Genomic DNA, 15,846 nt, shown 5'->3' with positions numbered 1-15,846 from the left:
CATACTTTATCCTTCCTATAGTCCTGCAAAGGTAGTTGCAGTATTTTGTCCTTCACCCATACCTACACAGAAGGAAGTTCCAGAAACGTTCACAGCAGTACATAAAACACAGAGAAATTGTCTCCTGGGTCCTCCATTATGGTAACATCAACTGGTACAAAGATCAGCACAACACTGGGCTGAATGGCCTTTCCATTGCTGTACTGTTCTACGTTCTAATAATAACCTGGATAAATAGGTGCTGTATTAGAAACCTAGATGACAGTAATTTCCCTGTCAGTTTATCTGGGGATTTGGGGATAGCAGAATTTAAGCAGGCTCTATGTACACTTCCTTGCTGACAGTCATAAACTGAAGTCCAAGGGAGATCCTGGCACAATTCTATGGAAATACTTAGTAAGCCAAGAAAGTTCTTCAACTTATGAAAATAGATACTTTCATAATGAAATCGTCAGTGGAACATATACAACCAGTTGAGACTAACCACTCAAGCTGAATCCACATGATTGCATGAAGTAGCAGCAGCATCACAGGTTGTAAGTACAGACATTATTAGCATCGCCAATTAAGAAACTTCTTTTTCCAAAGTGAAATTTCACAACTCACAAGGTCACTCAAAACTCATTTCATGGTGACTCCTTCACAAACTGCAGAAGGGACTGATGTTCCATCCTAATGAGTCTGTGCTGCATCCTACCAGAGCTCCCAGAAATGAAAGGATGCTAACCCAAGGATAAATGGTTGAAAGGATTACATGCAGTAGAATGGAGGGCTGTACTGCTAGCATTAAAGGGGATAGATCAGTGCTCAAGTGCAAAATAAATACTGACAGGATCTGCTTTCTGGGATGCATATTCTGTGTAATTTTATGCAAGACATGAGTGAGGGGGGGACTTGAATTCCTAGAAAATAGGCAAATATCCAATTTTCCAAAAGTGATGCTTTATCACTTGTATTTGTGTCAACAAACTCAAAAAATTTATATAAATTGTATTGATTTACTTCATCTCACCACCCCCTATAAGTTTAAGAAAAATAAACTTTACTCAACATCACAAATGTTGGATCATCATTTGTGCGTTTGATAAGGATAGATTTCTCTAACCTGAATGGGCATGATGCAGGGGTCGTTGGCACTGCTTTCTTGCTATTTCTAGATTATGCTCAGAACCAAAGGTTGCAGACAGTAACAGGAAATCTGTGGTACATAGCATGCATAAATTGCTTGTCCCTTACTTCTCCAGTGCACTGCGAACTGGTGGAAGTCCTCCACAGCTGTGTTTATGGACAGTCTCCAGGAGTTGGCAACCATGGATCTAACAGGACGAAAGAAAGTAAGCAAAATGAGAGCCAACCGACCTGTTAAACCTGTCTTATTGCTCAAAATTCAATATTACAATTAAAATATTCACTGTCATTTGAAGAGGCCTAATTTTGATGTATCTCTTCATGAAAATTACTGTGGTATGGTTTCACAGACGTTAGAAAAATAGAAAACCTGCAGCACCATTCAGGCCCTTCAGCTCACAATGCTGTGCTGAACATGTACTTACTTTAGAAATTACCCAGGTTTATCCATAGCCCTCTATTTTTCTAAGCTCCATGTATCTATGCTCTTAAAAGACTCTATCGTATCTGCCTTCACCACCGTCGACAGCAGCTCATCCCAAGCATTCACCACTCTCTGCGTATAAAAACTTCTCCCTGACATCTCCTCTGTACCTACTTCCAAGCACCTTAAAACTGTGCCCCTCTCATGTTAGCCATTTCAGCCCTGGGAAAAAGCCTCTGACTATCCACACGATCAATGCCTCTCATCATCCTGTACACCTCTATCAGGTCACCTTTTATCCTCCTTCACTCCAAGAAGAAAAGGCTGAGTTCACTCAACCTATTCTTATAAGGCATGCTCCCCAATCCAGGCAACATTCTTGTAAATCTCCTCTGCACCCTTTCTATAGTTTCCACATCCTTCCTGTCGCGAGGTGACCAGAACTGAGCACAGTACTCCAAGTGGGGTCTGACCAGGGTCCTATGTAGCTGTCTCATTACCCTCTCGGCACTTAAACTCAATCCCACGGTTGATGAAGGCCAATGGACCGTATGCCTTCTTAACCACACAGTCAGCCTGCACAGCAGCTTTTGAATGTCCTATGGACTCGGACCCCAAGATCCCTCTGATGCTCCACTCTGCCAAGAGTCTTACCATTAATACTATATTCGGTCATCATATTTGACCCAACAAAATGAACCACCTCACACTTATCTGGGTTGAACTCCATCTGCAACATGGAATAGGCCCCCCTGGCCCTTCAAGCCTTGCCGCCACCAACCCGATTTAACCCTGGACTAATCATGGGACAATTTACAATGACCAAACAACCTGCTAACCAGTATGTCTTTACACTGTGGGAGGAAACTGGAGCACCTGGAGGAAACCCACACATTCCACAGGGGATTGTGTACAACCCCCTTATGTTGGGACCCAACGCCGAATTTCAACATCTGGAGCTATAACAGCGTCACGCTAAACACTATGCTACTGTGGCACCCAATGCGCTTTGAAATGTCCTGAAGGAGTTAAATATAAAGGGGCATAAGAAACGTAATTCATTTCTTTCTGGAAAATAGAGAACTTTAGGCTTACCTTTGAGAAATATTTCAGATCATTATATGGAGTGATAGGTTAGTCTTATTAGGTTAAACCTCTACTTGCAGGGACTATAAATATATATCAGCCACCAATAAATTATTCTCAAGCTATAAGATAGAGTGCTTGGACCCACATAAGTGCCACTCTATAAAGGAAGGCAGTCAACGTTGAATCAACTTACCTTTTGAGACTTGATTTGTTCAACCACCACCATAACAGACGGGAACAGCAGCTGAAACTGAGAACAATGGTAATATGAAGGGAAGTTAGTACCAGAGGTAGGCTACCTGAATTGAGCACAAAGGGACGTATTAGGTTTACGATGGGTCAGGTGCATATGTTGCATTACATATTCAGGACTGAATTGGGGTGACCAGCTCAATAGCTTATATAAGTATATGCACTTTTAATACATTTGGAAGGATTGAATTTAAGAGCAGGGAGGTTATGCTGTAACTCTATAGGGTACTGGTGAGGCCACACCTAGAATACTGCAGGCAGTTCTGGTCTCCTTACTTAAGGAAGGATAGACTGGCTTTGGAGGCAGTGCAGAGGAGGTTCACCAGGTTGATTCCAGAGATGACAATGTTATGCAATGAGGAGAGATTGAGTTGCCTAGCATTGTACTTGCTGGAACTCAGAAGAACGAGAGATCTTATAGAAACATTCAAAATTCTGAAAGGAATAGATAAGATAGAGGCAGGAAAGTTGTTTCCACTAGTATGTGAGTCTAGAGTTAGGGCACAAAGCCTCAAGATTCAGGGGAGTAGATTTAGAATGCAGATAAGGAGGAACTGCTTTTCTCAGACAGTGGTGAATCTGTGGAATTCTATGCCCAATGAAGGAGTGGAAGCTACCTCAGTAAATATATTTAAGATAAGGTTGGATAGATTTTTGCATAGTAAGGGAATTAAGGGTTATGGGGAAAAGGCAGGTTGGTGGAGATGAGTCCATGGCCAGATCAGCCGTGATCTTATTGAACAGCGGAGCAGGCTTGACAGGCCAGATAGCCTACTCTTGCTCCTATTTCTTATGTTATGTTCCTTTTTAGAATGTCTCCTTTTTTCTCGAGTTTGCAAAATATTTCCAACTTCATTAGAATTGGAATTGGTTTATTATCACATGTACAGAGGTACAGTGAAAAGCTTGACTTGCATACAAATCAAGACAGTGCATTGTGGTAGTATGAGGTAAAGCAATATGCAGAATAAAGTGCAAGCCACAGAGAAAGGCAGACAATAAGGCACAAGACCATAACGGGGTTGACTACGAGGCCATTCAATAGTCCCGGGTTTGGGGGGGAGGGGTGTGAAAAGAGGGTATAAGCTGTCCTTGAGCCTGGTGGCACTTGCTTTCAAGCTTTTGTATCTTCTGCCTGATGGAAGAAGGAAGAAGAGAGAATTTGTGGAATGGGTGAAGTCTTTGATTATGCTGACTGATTCAGTGACACAGTAAAACTGACTGAACTTCCTGGTTTAGACAACTGAGAGTTGAAGACATTGGAACACAGGATCTGAGGGGAATTGAAAGGGTAGATGCTGAGGGTCTGTTTCTGCCTTGTACAAGGGGCCATTGAGAAACTATGGATATAAATCTTTACAGTTGTCATCACCACTGTGTTGTAGGTGCTGTCTAGCACAAGATTGATAATGTGTTGGATAGTAAAGAGATTGGGTATGATGGTGCCACAAAGTGGATGTCCGGTGTATGGTCTTATTGAACAGTAGAGCAGACCTCAGGCGCTCAGTTATCTACTTCTGCTTCTGTTCTTTTATTCTTACAAAATCAAATTTTGTCCAAAAACAACTCCTGAATTCCTTCCTGCAGCTTCACATACAGTACAAATGACTAAATATTTTTACAAAGATTAGATGAGAGGTATTGATCATGTGGATAGTCAGAGGCTTTTTACCAGGGCTGAAATGGCAAACACGAGAGGGCACTGTTTTAAGGTGCTTGGAAGCAGGTACAGAGGAGATGTCAGGGGTAAGTTTTTTTATGCAGAGAATGGTGAGGGTGTGGAATGGGCTGCTGGCAATGGTGGTGGAGGTGGTTACAATAGGGTCTTTAAAGAGACTCCTGGATAGGTACATGGAGCTTAGAAAATGGAAGGCCATGGTTAACCCTAGGTAATTTCTAAAGTAAGTACATGTTTGGCACAACATTGTGGGCCGAAGGGCCTGTATTGTGGTGTAGGTTTAGACAACTGAGTTGAAGTAAGAAGTATTAACAGAATCCATGGAAGGAAAGCTGGTGTCTATGTGCTGAGCTCTGTCCACTCTCTGCAGATTGTTGTGGTCATTAGCAGAGCAGTTGCCATACCAAGTATTACTCCAAGAGAGGAAAGTGATGCTATGATCAGGTTCTAGAGAGAAAAAGGAGACTTGGAACTCAAGATAGGGACAGTTCAGGTAAGGTTTTAATTTTATGTCCAAGCTGGGAGCCAGCCATAATTGTATCAGAACCTAATTGTTCAGCAAGTCAGCTCAGAATGGTAGAGTCAAGTAAACTTTTCGGCATGTGAAAGTGTCCTAAAAGCAATGGAGCAGAATGTTCCCAATCCAGTCTCTTGTCAAATGCTTACAATGAAAAACTTTACATTTGGAGTATTTTGAAAAATAGGAGAGGGAATAAGTAAAAACAAAAGAATTGTGATAAATTGTTCTATGTTAGCATGTTTAAACTTACTAAGAGATTATAGAAAACTAATTTTTTGAGATGATCCTAGTAAGGTGCCAAATGGTGGCTCTAGACCAAGTTCAATCCACTGATGATGCACCCAAAACTCCTCGACTACATGCTTCACTGACTGGTGGGCAGACGTGCCAAGATATTTAGTTTTGACATTGAACGCCAGAAGTGATTCAGCAAATTTGAAAGTCACTTTTCAAAGATGGGCACTCATCCAATCAGCTAATGAATCTGGAATAGCTTCAATGTACTTGTGACATATGCTCACCTGATCCAAGGAGTAGTTGACGTGAGAGACAGAGAGGTGCGGGTCTGCCAAGAACTGGAAGAAAACATACAGGCAATATATCATTTCGTTGGAGCCAGAAGAGTGTATTAAGATCCATTAGAAAAATGCATGCATTTGACAATTTTTAATCCCTTAACCAACATCACTGTAATAGAAAATGCAGTAATTTATCTCAATGCTTCTCTGCAGAACAAGCTGCATGCAAATTAGCTGTAAAAGTGATGAAACTTCAAAAACAGTTAACTGGCTATAAGGTAGATTGGAATGTCTGAAGACAGTACACTTATGCAAGACATTACATATATATAAATCCTTTCTTTATTAGGTTCAAGAACAGCTACTTCCCTTCAACCATTCAGTTCTTGAGCTAACCTGCACAGTCTTATCAGTAGAGTTTAGCAACACTATGACCATTTTGCTCTAAAATGGATTTTGCTTTTCTTTGATCCTGTGTTCTCTCTTGTAAAAAGTGTTCTTGTGATTTTCTAGTGTACACTGTCTATATGATGCCATGTGCCTATGATGCTGTTACAAGTAATGCTTGTTATTGCACCTGTGCAAACACATATGACAAGAAATTCAATTTTAACTTTGAACTCCTACGATACATGTATTGTAGGTGCAAAAAGAAGTAATGTTACACAGTGACTTGAGAACTTGGATAATATTTGAAGAGAGAAAATAAACTCATATTTTGTAGACAAAAGAAATTCAGCAGAAGTTGGAAATCTTGAGTAATGCACAAAATGCTAGAGGAAATCAGCAGGTAAGACTGCATTAATGGAGGGACATAAACAGTCAATGTTTCAGGCTGAGACCCTTCATTAGGACTCACACTTGTGTCCTCTGAATTCACCAGAAGCTTTTTGGCTCCCTCACATGATTACAAAGTAACTGGTAGTTGAAATTCCTCAAACACACAACAACTGAATATGACAGATAAGTTAAACTAGCTGGCCTTTCTCACACTTGCATTTATACATGTAAAGGTAATTTACATGATTTAATGAGAGAAGCGCTATTGCATAGACAGAAGTAGGAATGTTGTCCAAGGTACCTGAAGACCTCCCTGCTTTTTGAGATGGTATCACAGGATCTTTAACAATCACCTGAAGCTTTCGAAAGTGCAGACCAAACTTCAGATTAAGGACAGGTGGAACTGTATAGCTGACACTTTGCTCAGAGAACAATGCCTGATTACTGAAAATATATCAATAGCAACTCATTCAAATGATAATAGAACAGTTTTTGCAGCTCCATCTTCCTGCAATGTTATAGTAAAGGTGAAGACAATTACCTCCTGCTCCAGGTCAAGGAGTGCCTGCCTGTAGGGCTGCAGCACCGAGTCTAGTCCTGTACAAAAGGCACGAAGGTAAATCCCGTGTAGTCCTGTCTGGCCCTGCTGGGAAGGGTGGCACTCCTGTAACACAAGACTAACTGTTACTGGTTCATTTAAGAAAGATCAGATGAATGGAAAAAGAAAATAAGGAGGATAGATATTAACAGAACCACGATCTTTATGGTGACCATCATTTACTGTTTGGGCAAAAGGCCTGCTTTGGAGCTTCTTTGTATTTTGTATGAAAACAGGGTCAGGAGTTCCATTGTATTCATCATTCTAACCAGAATATTCCCACCATATATAGAAGCATTTTGAAAAATTCAGTCATAACAATATTCTGACAGAAGAACCAGGTTAACAATATAGCAATGAGGAACATAACAATGAGGAAAACAGCAAGACAGACAAATGGGCACAGAACTTAAAAGTCATGAGCTAACACCGTTTCCACCAAAATACGAGCATCAGCGGGTACTGATGAGGACTATACAGTTATTGCCTTAAAGGAAATTTCAAAGACAACAATGAAGAATGACATGAAGTTGAGAAACTTGATGGCAGTATAAACATTAACATAATCTGCCTAGGCCAAGTGCTAAGGTTCCATGTGCTTCTCTGTTACGGCCTTTAAAGTTATTGGGAATTTCTTCACAGGAAAAGAAAATATTAAAACCAGATCTGAAAGAAATTTTCAGAATTGACTTTTGAGGATAAATAAACAGGAATTGTTCATTTGTTCATAATATATATTATTGCCACTAGGATAACAAAGGGAGAAGTTAAATTGAGTGTTCGTTCAATGATCAATGAGGTTATTCAATGATCAAAGTAAATTTGTTATCAAAATACAATATACTGTATGTCACCATATACAACCTTGTGGGCATACTCAAAAAATCTATAGAATAATAACCATAAATGAATCACTGAAAGACTACACGAACCTGAAATTCAACTGGTATTCAAAAGAAAACAAACTGTGCAATTAAAAAACAATTAATAATAATAATAAATAAGCAATAAATATCAAGAACATAAGATGAAGAGTCCTTGAAACTGAGTCCACAGCTTGTGGGAACATTTCAATGATGGGCAAGTGAAGCTGATTGAGGTTATCCCCTTTGGTTCAGAAACCTGATAGCTGAGAGGTAATAACTGTTCCTGAAGCTGGTGATATGTGTTCGGAGGCTCCTGTACCTTCTTCCTGATGGCAGCAGTGAGAAGAGAGCATGTCTTGGGTGGTATGGGTCCTTGATGACGGATGCTGTTTTCCTGTGAAAATGTTTTGTGCAGATATTCTCAATGGCTATTCAAGTACACATGACAATATACAGGTTGACTTTCACTAATCCAACTACCTGTAATCCAGTTCCTTCGATAATCCGGCACTGATTTCAAATTTTTCGCGCAACTATAATTTCAAATTTCCCAGGTCACCGTACCAATCTGCTGTGCATTGTTTTGGTTGTGCTAGATCCGTTCACATGTTGGAGCGATCCTTGCTTGTTTTCCTGCATTTATTAATATCATTTGTGTGAGGCGTGGCCACCCGGCACCCACCAGTGGGGGGGGGGGGGGGAAGCTGGCGCACACTGGGAGGGTCCGCCTTCTTGCCCGCCTGCCGGCAGTCACGCACTGCCCTCCTTGTTAATGAGAGAGGTTGGTTCAAGCTGACAGGAAGGCGACAGTTACTCAAGTAACCACGTGTTACAACAGTGTTGTGCAGAAGAAAACACTTTGAATGCTCAACAAGTGGAACCTTGAAATGGATGGGCTACTGAATGTAAGTGCATGCTAACATCAGAACAGTACTGCAAAATGCTTGTATTTGTTGATATTTACCAGTCCAGGGGCAAAATCCACTGACTGGATCGCAACCATCTGCAAATCAGCAATCACACTGTTCACTGGAGTTCAAGCCGTAAGTCCCATCTGGACATGGCTGAATGCCTAGAAAGTTTCCTGACACCTCTACTTTCTGAGGAGGCTGAAGAGAGCTAAAACATCACGTCCTGCTACATAGGTGAAGTAGAGAGCAGACTAACAAGTTGCATCACTGCATGGTGTGGAATCTGCACTACGGCGGACAGGAAGGCTTTACAACAGGTAGTCAAAACTGACCAACACATCACCAGCACCAGATTACCCACCATCAACAATATACATACAGAGAGGTTCTGGAAAAAGGCCAGTAACATCATGAGGTATTCTGTTTGTGGACTGTTTGTCTCACTTCCATCAGAGAGGAGGCTAAGTAGCATCCATGCAGGGCCACCAGACTCAAAAGGAGTTACTTTTCCCCAACAGTAAGACTGATCAATACCTCCACCCACTAATTCACCCTACAGCCACTTTATCATTTCCTGTTAGAGTCATCTGATATAGATACTTCTGTGCTAGTGTCACTTTATGGACATAAAATCACACTACGTATCGTGTTCTTTATCTTATTGTTTGTTTTGTAGTGCATCAGATCCAGAGTAATAATTATTTCATTCTCTTTTACACTTGTATACTGGAAATGACATTAAAACAATCTTGAATCTTAAGAGGAGAAATGGAGCAGAGTTTGTTGCCTTCTACTGTTGTATAGCATAGACCATCACAGCACAGCACAGTACAGGCTTTTTGGCCCACGATGTTGTGCCAACCTTTTAGCCTACCCCAAGATCAATACTTTACGATCCTACTCTAAGATCATGCTCTGATCAACAGACCACAGCAAAACCCTAATACATGTAAATGTATATGACAAATAAGGTTGATCCTTAATCAATCTAAACCTTCCCTCCTTTATAGCCCTCTATTTTTCTAAAATACACGTGCCTAACCAAGTCTATTAAATGTCCCTAATATAACTGTCTCTGTCACCACCCCTGGCTGTGCGTTCCATGCACCCACCACTTTCCATATCAAAAACCTACCTTTATCATCCCCCTCTCCTATCACTTTAAAATTATTAGCCAATTTCCCCCGGGAAAAAGTCTCTGGCTGTACATTTGATCTTATCACCTCTATGAAATCGCCTCGCATCGACCTTCACTCCAAACAGTAAAGTCCTAGCTCATTCAATCGATCCTCATAAGACATATTCTCTAATCCAGGCACGATAGCCTGGTGACTATTTTGAGTGATCTATGAAAACTCACATTTGTGGAGGTTATCTGAAAAGCATCACTTCAAAAGTGCTTTAAAAGTCAGAAGCATTGAGCCGGAAGCAATACAGAGGTGTATACAAAACCTCAGCATAGATCAGTGGCCACAGAACCTACCTGCTGCACATGTCCGGTATACTGCTCCACAAACTCAGTAAAGCGAATGTAGTCAGTGCCTAACTTGCACAATCGATTTAAGACACTGGTCTCACTTGGATGAAGAAAAGGCAGATCCTGAGATACCTAGGTGCAATTATATATAACTGTTATCTTGGGGCATGGGGTAGCATGCAGTAATATATGTACTTTGCATTTGATTAGTGGCTGCAGTGTCAAATGTTCTAAGCACTTAAGTCATTCATCTGTCAAATACACCAATATACATCTTATACACAACAGATTCTGCAGATGCCAGAAATCCAGAGTACACACAAAATGCTGGAGGAACTCAGCAAATCAAGGACCATCTATGGATGCAATGCTCCTCCATTGCATCATGGCTGATTTATTACAGTATACATCTTAACCTCAACCTCCTGCCTTCTTCCCATATCCTTTGACACCCTTATTAATCAAGAACCTACTAACCTCCGCTTTAAGTACACTCAATGACGGCCTCCACAGCTGTCCATGGCAATGAATTCCATAAAGTCACCATCTTCTAGCTAAAGAAGTTCCTCCTCATCTCTGTTCTTCAGGGACATTCTTGTACTTTGAGGCCGTGCCGTCTGGTCTAAAGACTCTACCACAAGAGGAAATATCTTCTCACATTTTGTGTGTTGCTCTGAATTAGAACTGCGCGTAGATATTACTGACATCCTAAACTATCCCTTGGTTTGTTCAGCACCATCAGCTTTGGAATGCCTAGAAAATACAGAGTTTTGCACTAATACGTTTATAACAATGACGACGGAAGGATTTGGTCCGTCCAATTTAATGAGCCATGCAAATATTGTCTCCCATTGCAGTACAATCCCCTACTAAATGATTCTGGAGCATTACCTTAATTTATATAGGAGCATGAAAAATCGAATCAGGCTGTACAACACCATAGTGAGGAGGCAACCTTCTTTAACTTCATCATTTTCTGCCCTATCTCTGACAAAAGGTAGTGGATTCGACCCACTACATCAGGGGGGAAGCCCTTCCAACCATTGAGCGTATCTACATAAAATGCCTTCATAGGAAAGCAGCATCCATCATCACATACCCCACGCTCTTTTCTCACTGCTGCTCTCAGGTAGAAAGTACAGGAACCTCAGGGCTCGCACCACCAGGTTCAAGAACAGTTACTACCCCACGACCATCAACCTCTTGAACGAAAGTGGATAACGACACTCACTTACCTATCTATTGGGATGTTCCCACCACCAATTATCTCACCTTAAGGACTCTATCTAATTATCTCACATTCTCTTTATTTATTGCTATTTATTTATATTTGCATTTATAGTTTGTTGTCTTCTGCACTCTGGTTGATTATTTCATTGATCCTGTTAAAGTTACTATTCTATAGATTTGCTGATTATGCCCACAGGAAAATGAATCTTAGGGGTGTATATGGTGACAAGTAAAATTTATTATCAGAGTACATACATGTCACCATGTACAACCCTGAGATTCTTTTTCCTGCAGGCATACTCAGCATATCTATAGTATAGTAACTGTAAGCAGGATCAATGAAAGAGCAAGAGCATTGAAGACAACAAACTGTTGAAATGCAACTACAAATAAATAGCAATAAATAACAAGAGCATGAAATAATAAGATCAGGAGTCCTTAAAGTGAGATCATTGCTTGTGGGAACAGAGGAGTGTAATTATCCTGTTCTTGAACCTGGTGCGAATCCTGAGGCACTTGCATGGTCTGTCTGACGACAGCAGTGAGAAAAGAGCAAGGCCGGGGGGGGGGGGGGGGTGAGAATCTTTGATGACAAATGTTGCTTTTCTAAAACAGCGTTTCATGTAGATGTGCTCAATTTTCAATCTCCCTCCTGTATGCTGATTTATCACCACTTTTGATAAGGCCCACAACAGTAGTGCATCAACAAACTTAAATATGGTGTTGGAGCTGTACTGAGCAATAGAGTCATAGGTATACTTTAACAATAAATTTACTTTGAACTTTGAATATACTTAACTTAAAAAACCTCAAGCTCATTGATTTTACTTGGTATGAATTCATCTTGAATTTTCCCTTTCCAGGTGTCCCCTAGATTTCACTTAGTCTGTTCATTCTAGGCCAGTTTTATAAAAATTTACTTTGATCAGATCACGTGACATTTACAGACAGCCTATCGTTTGATGTTAAGAGTCCATGTATCAGGTCCACAGGGCAAAATGGGGATGTATACAAGTGCTCTGACAGTGGTGAGAGGCAGACCATGAAACATTTTTAGATCAGTCAAACCCAGCTTGCAAACTTTGACAGTGCCATCAATGGAAGGATCTATGACTTGATGAGCACAAGTTATCAACAATTGTAAGGGTCATAAAAGCAGCTATATTAATCAGTTTTTCTTTCAAATGTCAAATATTGCAGATGAACATCTGGTTCAGATCAGGATACACCTTGAGAACAGTGTATAATCCTGGTTGCTAGGAAAGAATTTGGACGTCTAAATTCTAGGCACAATTCATGTCACTGCATTAATTCTTGTGATATCTTGTGTAACAGCTATTCCTCTAACAACGATGATGTATTACCAAACACCTTATTGACCCTATTTTGTGTTAGTGTTTTATGTGAGATTTTAGATGCACATAATCTATAGATCTACGGATGCACAGTGGAGAGTAGCCTGACTGGCTGTATCATAGGCTGTATGGAAACACCAATGCCCAAGAACAGAAAGACCTGTAAAGAGTAGCGGATACAGCCCCTTCCATCACAGAAAAAGCTCTCCACACCATCTGCAAGAGGTACTGAACAAAAAAGCAGCATCTACCAACAAAGACCTCCACCAATCCAGGCCAAGCACTATTCTCAGTTCTGTCATCAGGAAGGTGGAGCTTTAGGTCCCACACCACCAGGTTCAGGAACAGTTATTACCCTTCAACCATCAAGCTCCTGAAGCAGCATGGATTACATCACTCACAATAACACTGAACTTATTCCACAATCTACAGATTCACCTTCAAGGACCCTACAACTCATGTTTTTAGTATTATTTATTTAATATTATTATTGTTTTGTATTTGCCCAGTTTATGCTCTTTTGCACATTGGTTGTTTTTCAGTTTTTGTGTGTTGTTCCTATTGTATTTGTTTGATCTATTGTAAGTGTCTGCAAGAAAATCAATCTCAATGTAGTTCCACAAACCTGCCTGTCCAGGTAGACCCATTATGTCAGCTTGCTCCTGCTCCACCCAACTCATTTCTGCATACCTTAACACTGTTTTATCCCCCCTTGTTCAATCCCTTCCCACCTATGTTCATGACACTGCTCACGCTTTGAATTTTTTCAATGATTTTAAGTTCCCTGGCCCCCAATGCCTATTTTCACCATGGACGTCCAGTCCCTATATACCCCCATCCCCCACCAGGAAGGTCTCAAAGCTCTCCACTTCTTTTTGGATTCCAGACCTAACCAGTTCCGTTTTATCACCACTCTCCACCATCTCGTGGAATTAGTCTTTACTCTCGATAATTTCTCCTTTGGCTCCCGCATGGGTCCCAGTCATGCCTGCCTTTTTGTTGGCTTTGTGGAACAGTCCATGTTCGAAGCCTATACGGGTATCCGTCCCCCTCTTTTCCTTCGCTACATCGACCACTGCATTGGCGCTGCCTCCTGCACGCATGCTGAGCTCGTTGACTTCATTAACTTTGCCTCCAACTTTCACCCTGCCCTCAAATTTACCTGGTCTATTTCTGACACCTCCCTCCCCTTTCTTGATCTTTCTGTCTCCATCTCTGGAGACAGCCTATCTACTGATATCTACTATAAGCCTACAGACTCTCACAGCTACCTGGACTATTCCTCTTCTCACCCTGTCTCTTGCAAAAATGCTATTCCCTTCTCACAATTCCTCCATCTCTGCCACATCTGCTCTCAGGATGAGGCTTTTCATTCTAGGACGAAGGAGATGTCTTCCTTTTTTAAACAAAGGGGCTTCCCTTCTTCCACCATCAACTCTGCTCTCAAACACATCTCCCCCATTTCACACACATCTACTCTCACCCCATCTGCCCGCCACCCCACTCGGGATAGGGTTCCCCTTGTTCTCACCTACCACCACACCAGCCTCCGGATCCAACATATAATTCTCTATAACTTCCGCCACCTCCAATGGGATCCCAATTTTTTCTAGTCCTGACGAAGGGTCTCGGCCCGAAACATCAACTGTACTTTTTCCTATAGATGCTGCCTGGCCTGCTGTGTTCCATCAACAGTTTGTGTGTGTTGGTTCAATGTAGTATATGGTGACTTTATCAAACTATTACCATTTGTTGCTATTTATTTATTATCTGAATTTGCACAATTTACAGTTCTTGATGTTTACAGTTTACAGATCCTGTTTACAGTTACTCTTCTACAGATCTGTTAAATATGCTCACAGAAAAAGAATCTCAGGATTGTAAGCGATGACATGTATGTACTCTAGATAATAAATTTTACTTTAAACTTTATTTCAATTAAAAAAACACCTTCTTGCTAAAGTTCTCCCACAACAATCTATACCACATATATCTTTCTCATTTGTTTGGTTGTAGGTTACAAGAATATAATTAAATCTAGTTTCCTTTTGCATATTAAATTGTGGTGCTTGTTTGGTTCCACAGGCTTCTGAGAATCCACTGCCTAAGTGCAATTTTTGATTACTTATCAACACTAGAGAGGTTTTGTCCCTCATCGGAATTCTGATACAGTAGATTAGTTATTTTAATAAGTTTTATTTATACAGCGCTTTTCATAGCCTCGGTATACATCAAAATGTGTTGCATTCAATTACTACTTCTGAAGGATGTGTTACCTCAGAAATCTCATTAATGGTGATTGATTGCATATGGGCTTTAGTAAGCAAGAAAACAACCCACTCTCTTGTTAGCAAGATGGTGCACACAAAAAACAGAAATAAGCCTTTCAGCTCTGTGACTGTTCCAGCCTCCAACAAGGCTATGCTGACTTTTATTTTGTCCACTTATCCCCATTATTCCTTTAATATCGCAAAAAAATCTGTCAATCTCAGTCCTAAAAACAGTGACTAAGCCTCTGCAGCTCTCTTGGGTTGTGAATTTAAAAACTTTACCACCATCCAGATAAAGAAAGTTCTTCCCATCTGTCCTGCATTGTTGACCCCTTGAGACTGACCTCAAATTCTAGATACCTCAGAATCTCCATGTTAAGCTCTGCAATGATTTCTGTATGTAAGAGACACCATTGAGGAAATGACATAGGCAAATCGAAAGTATTTATAAATTCATAACAAGTGGGAGTTATTTACAATCCATCCTCAGTTGACTTTGGCGGTGTGCCTTCTGAAACTGCTCATATAAGAAATGGAATTCCTTCAAATCTGAAAGGTTGAAATAGAGGGGACATAGCACTCTGATTAACACTAAGCATCAATCAAGAAATATATTACCATCTGCAACTGCACCTTAAGCAGCCTCCCCTACTATACACTGCTTTTTCTTCCCTTAAAATGATTAGTTTAAAGTGGAAGTTGATACGCTCTTTATTAGTAGGGGCATCAAAGGTTATGGAGAAAAGGTAG

General features: G+C 40.7%; 1 protein-coding gene across 2 annotated transcripts in view; it reads right to left on the bottom strand.

Moving 5' to 3' along the window:
- tubgcp4 (tubulin gamma complex component 4) overlaps positions 1 to 15,846 on the bottom strand; it is a 58,354-nt gene that overhangs the window by 39,635 nt on the left and 2,873 nt on the right. For both annotated transcript variants that reach the window (XM_059946674.1, XM_059946675.1), the window contains exons 2-6: positions 10,248 to 10,373; positions 6,931 to 7,053; positions 5,613 to 5,666; positions 2,835 to 2,891; positions 1,237 to 1,316 (exon numbers count right to left, since the gene is read on the bottom strand). In XM_059946674.1, the coding sequence (XP_059802657.1) occupies positions 1,237 to 1,316; positions 2,835 to 2,891; positions 5,613 to 5,666; positions 6,931 to 7,053; positions 10,248 to 10,373 (440 nt within the window). The remainder of the gene's footprint in view (positions 1 to 1,236; positions 1,317 to 2,834; positions 2,892 to 5,612; positions 5,667 to 6,930; positions 7,054 to 10,247; positions 10,374 to 15,846) is intronic.

This window comes from Hypanus sabinus, chromosome 21, assembly GCF_030144855.1.
Source record: "Hypanus sabinus isolate sHypSab1 chromosome 21, sHypSab1.hap1, whole genome shotgun sequence".
Lineage (NCBI taxonomy): Eukaryota > Metazoa > Chordata > Chondrichthyes > Myliobatiformes > Dasyatidae > Hypanus > Hypanus sabinus.
Note: the sequence above shows the minus strand (reverse complement) of the source record. Positions and strands in the feature narration are given on the sequence as shown.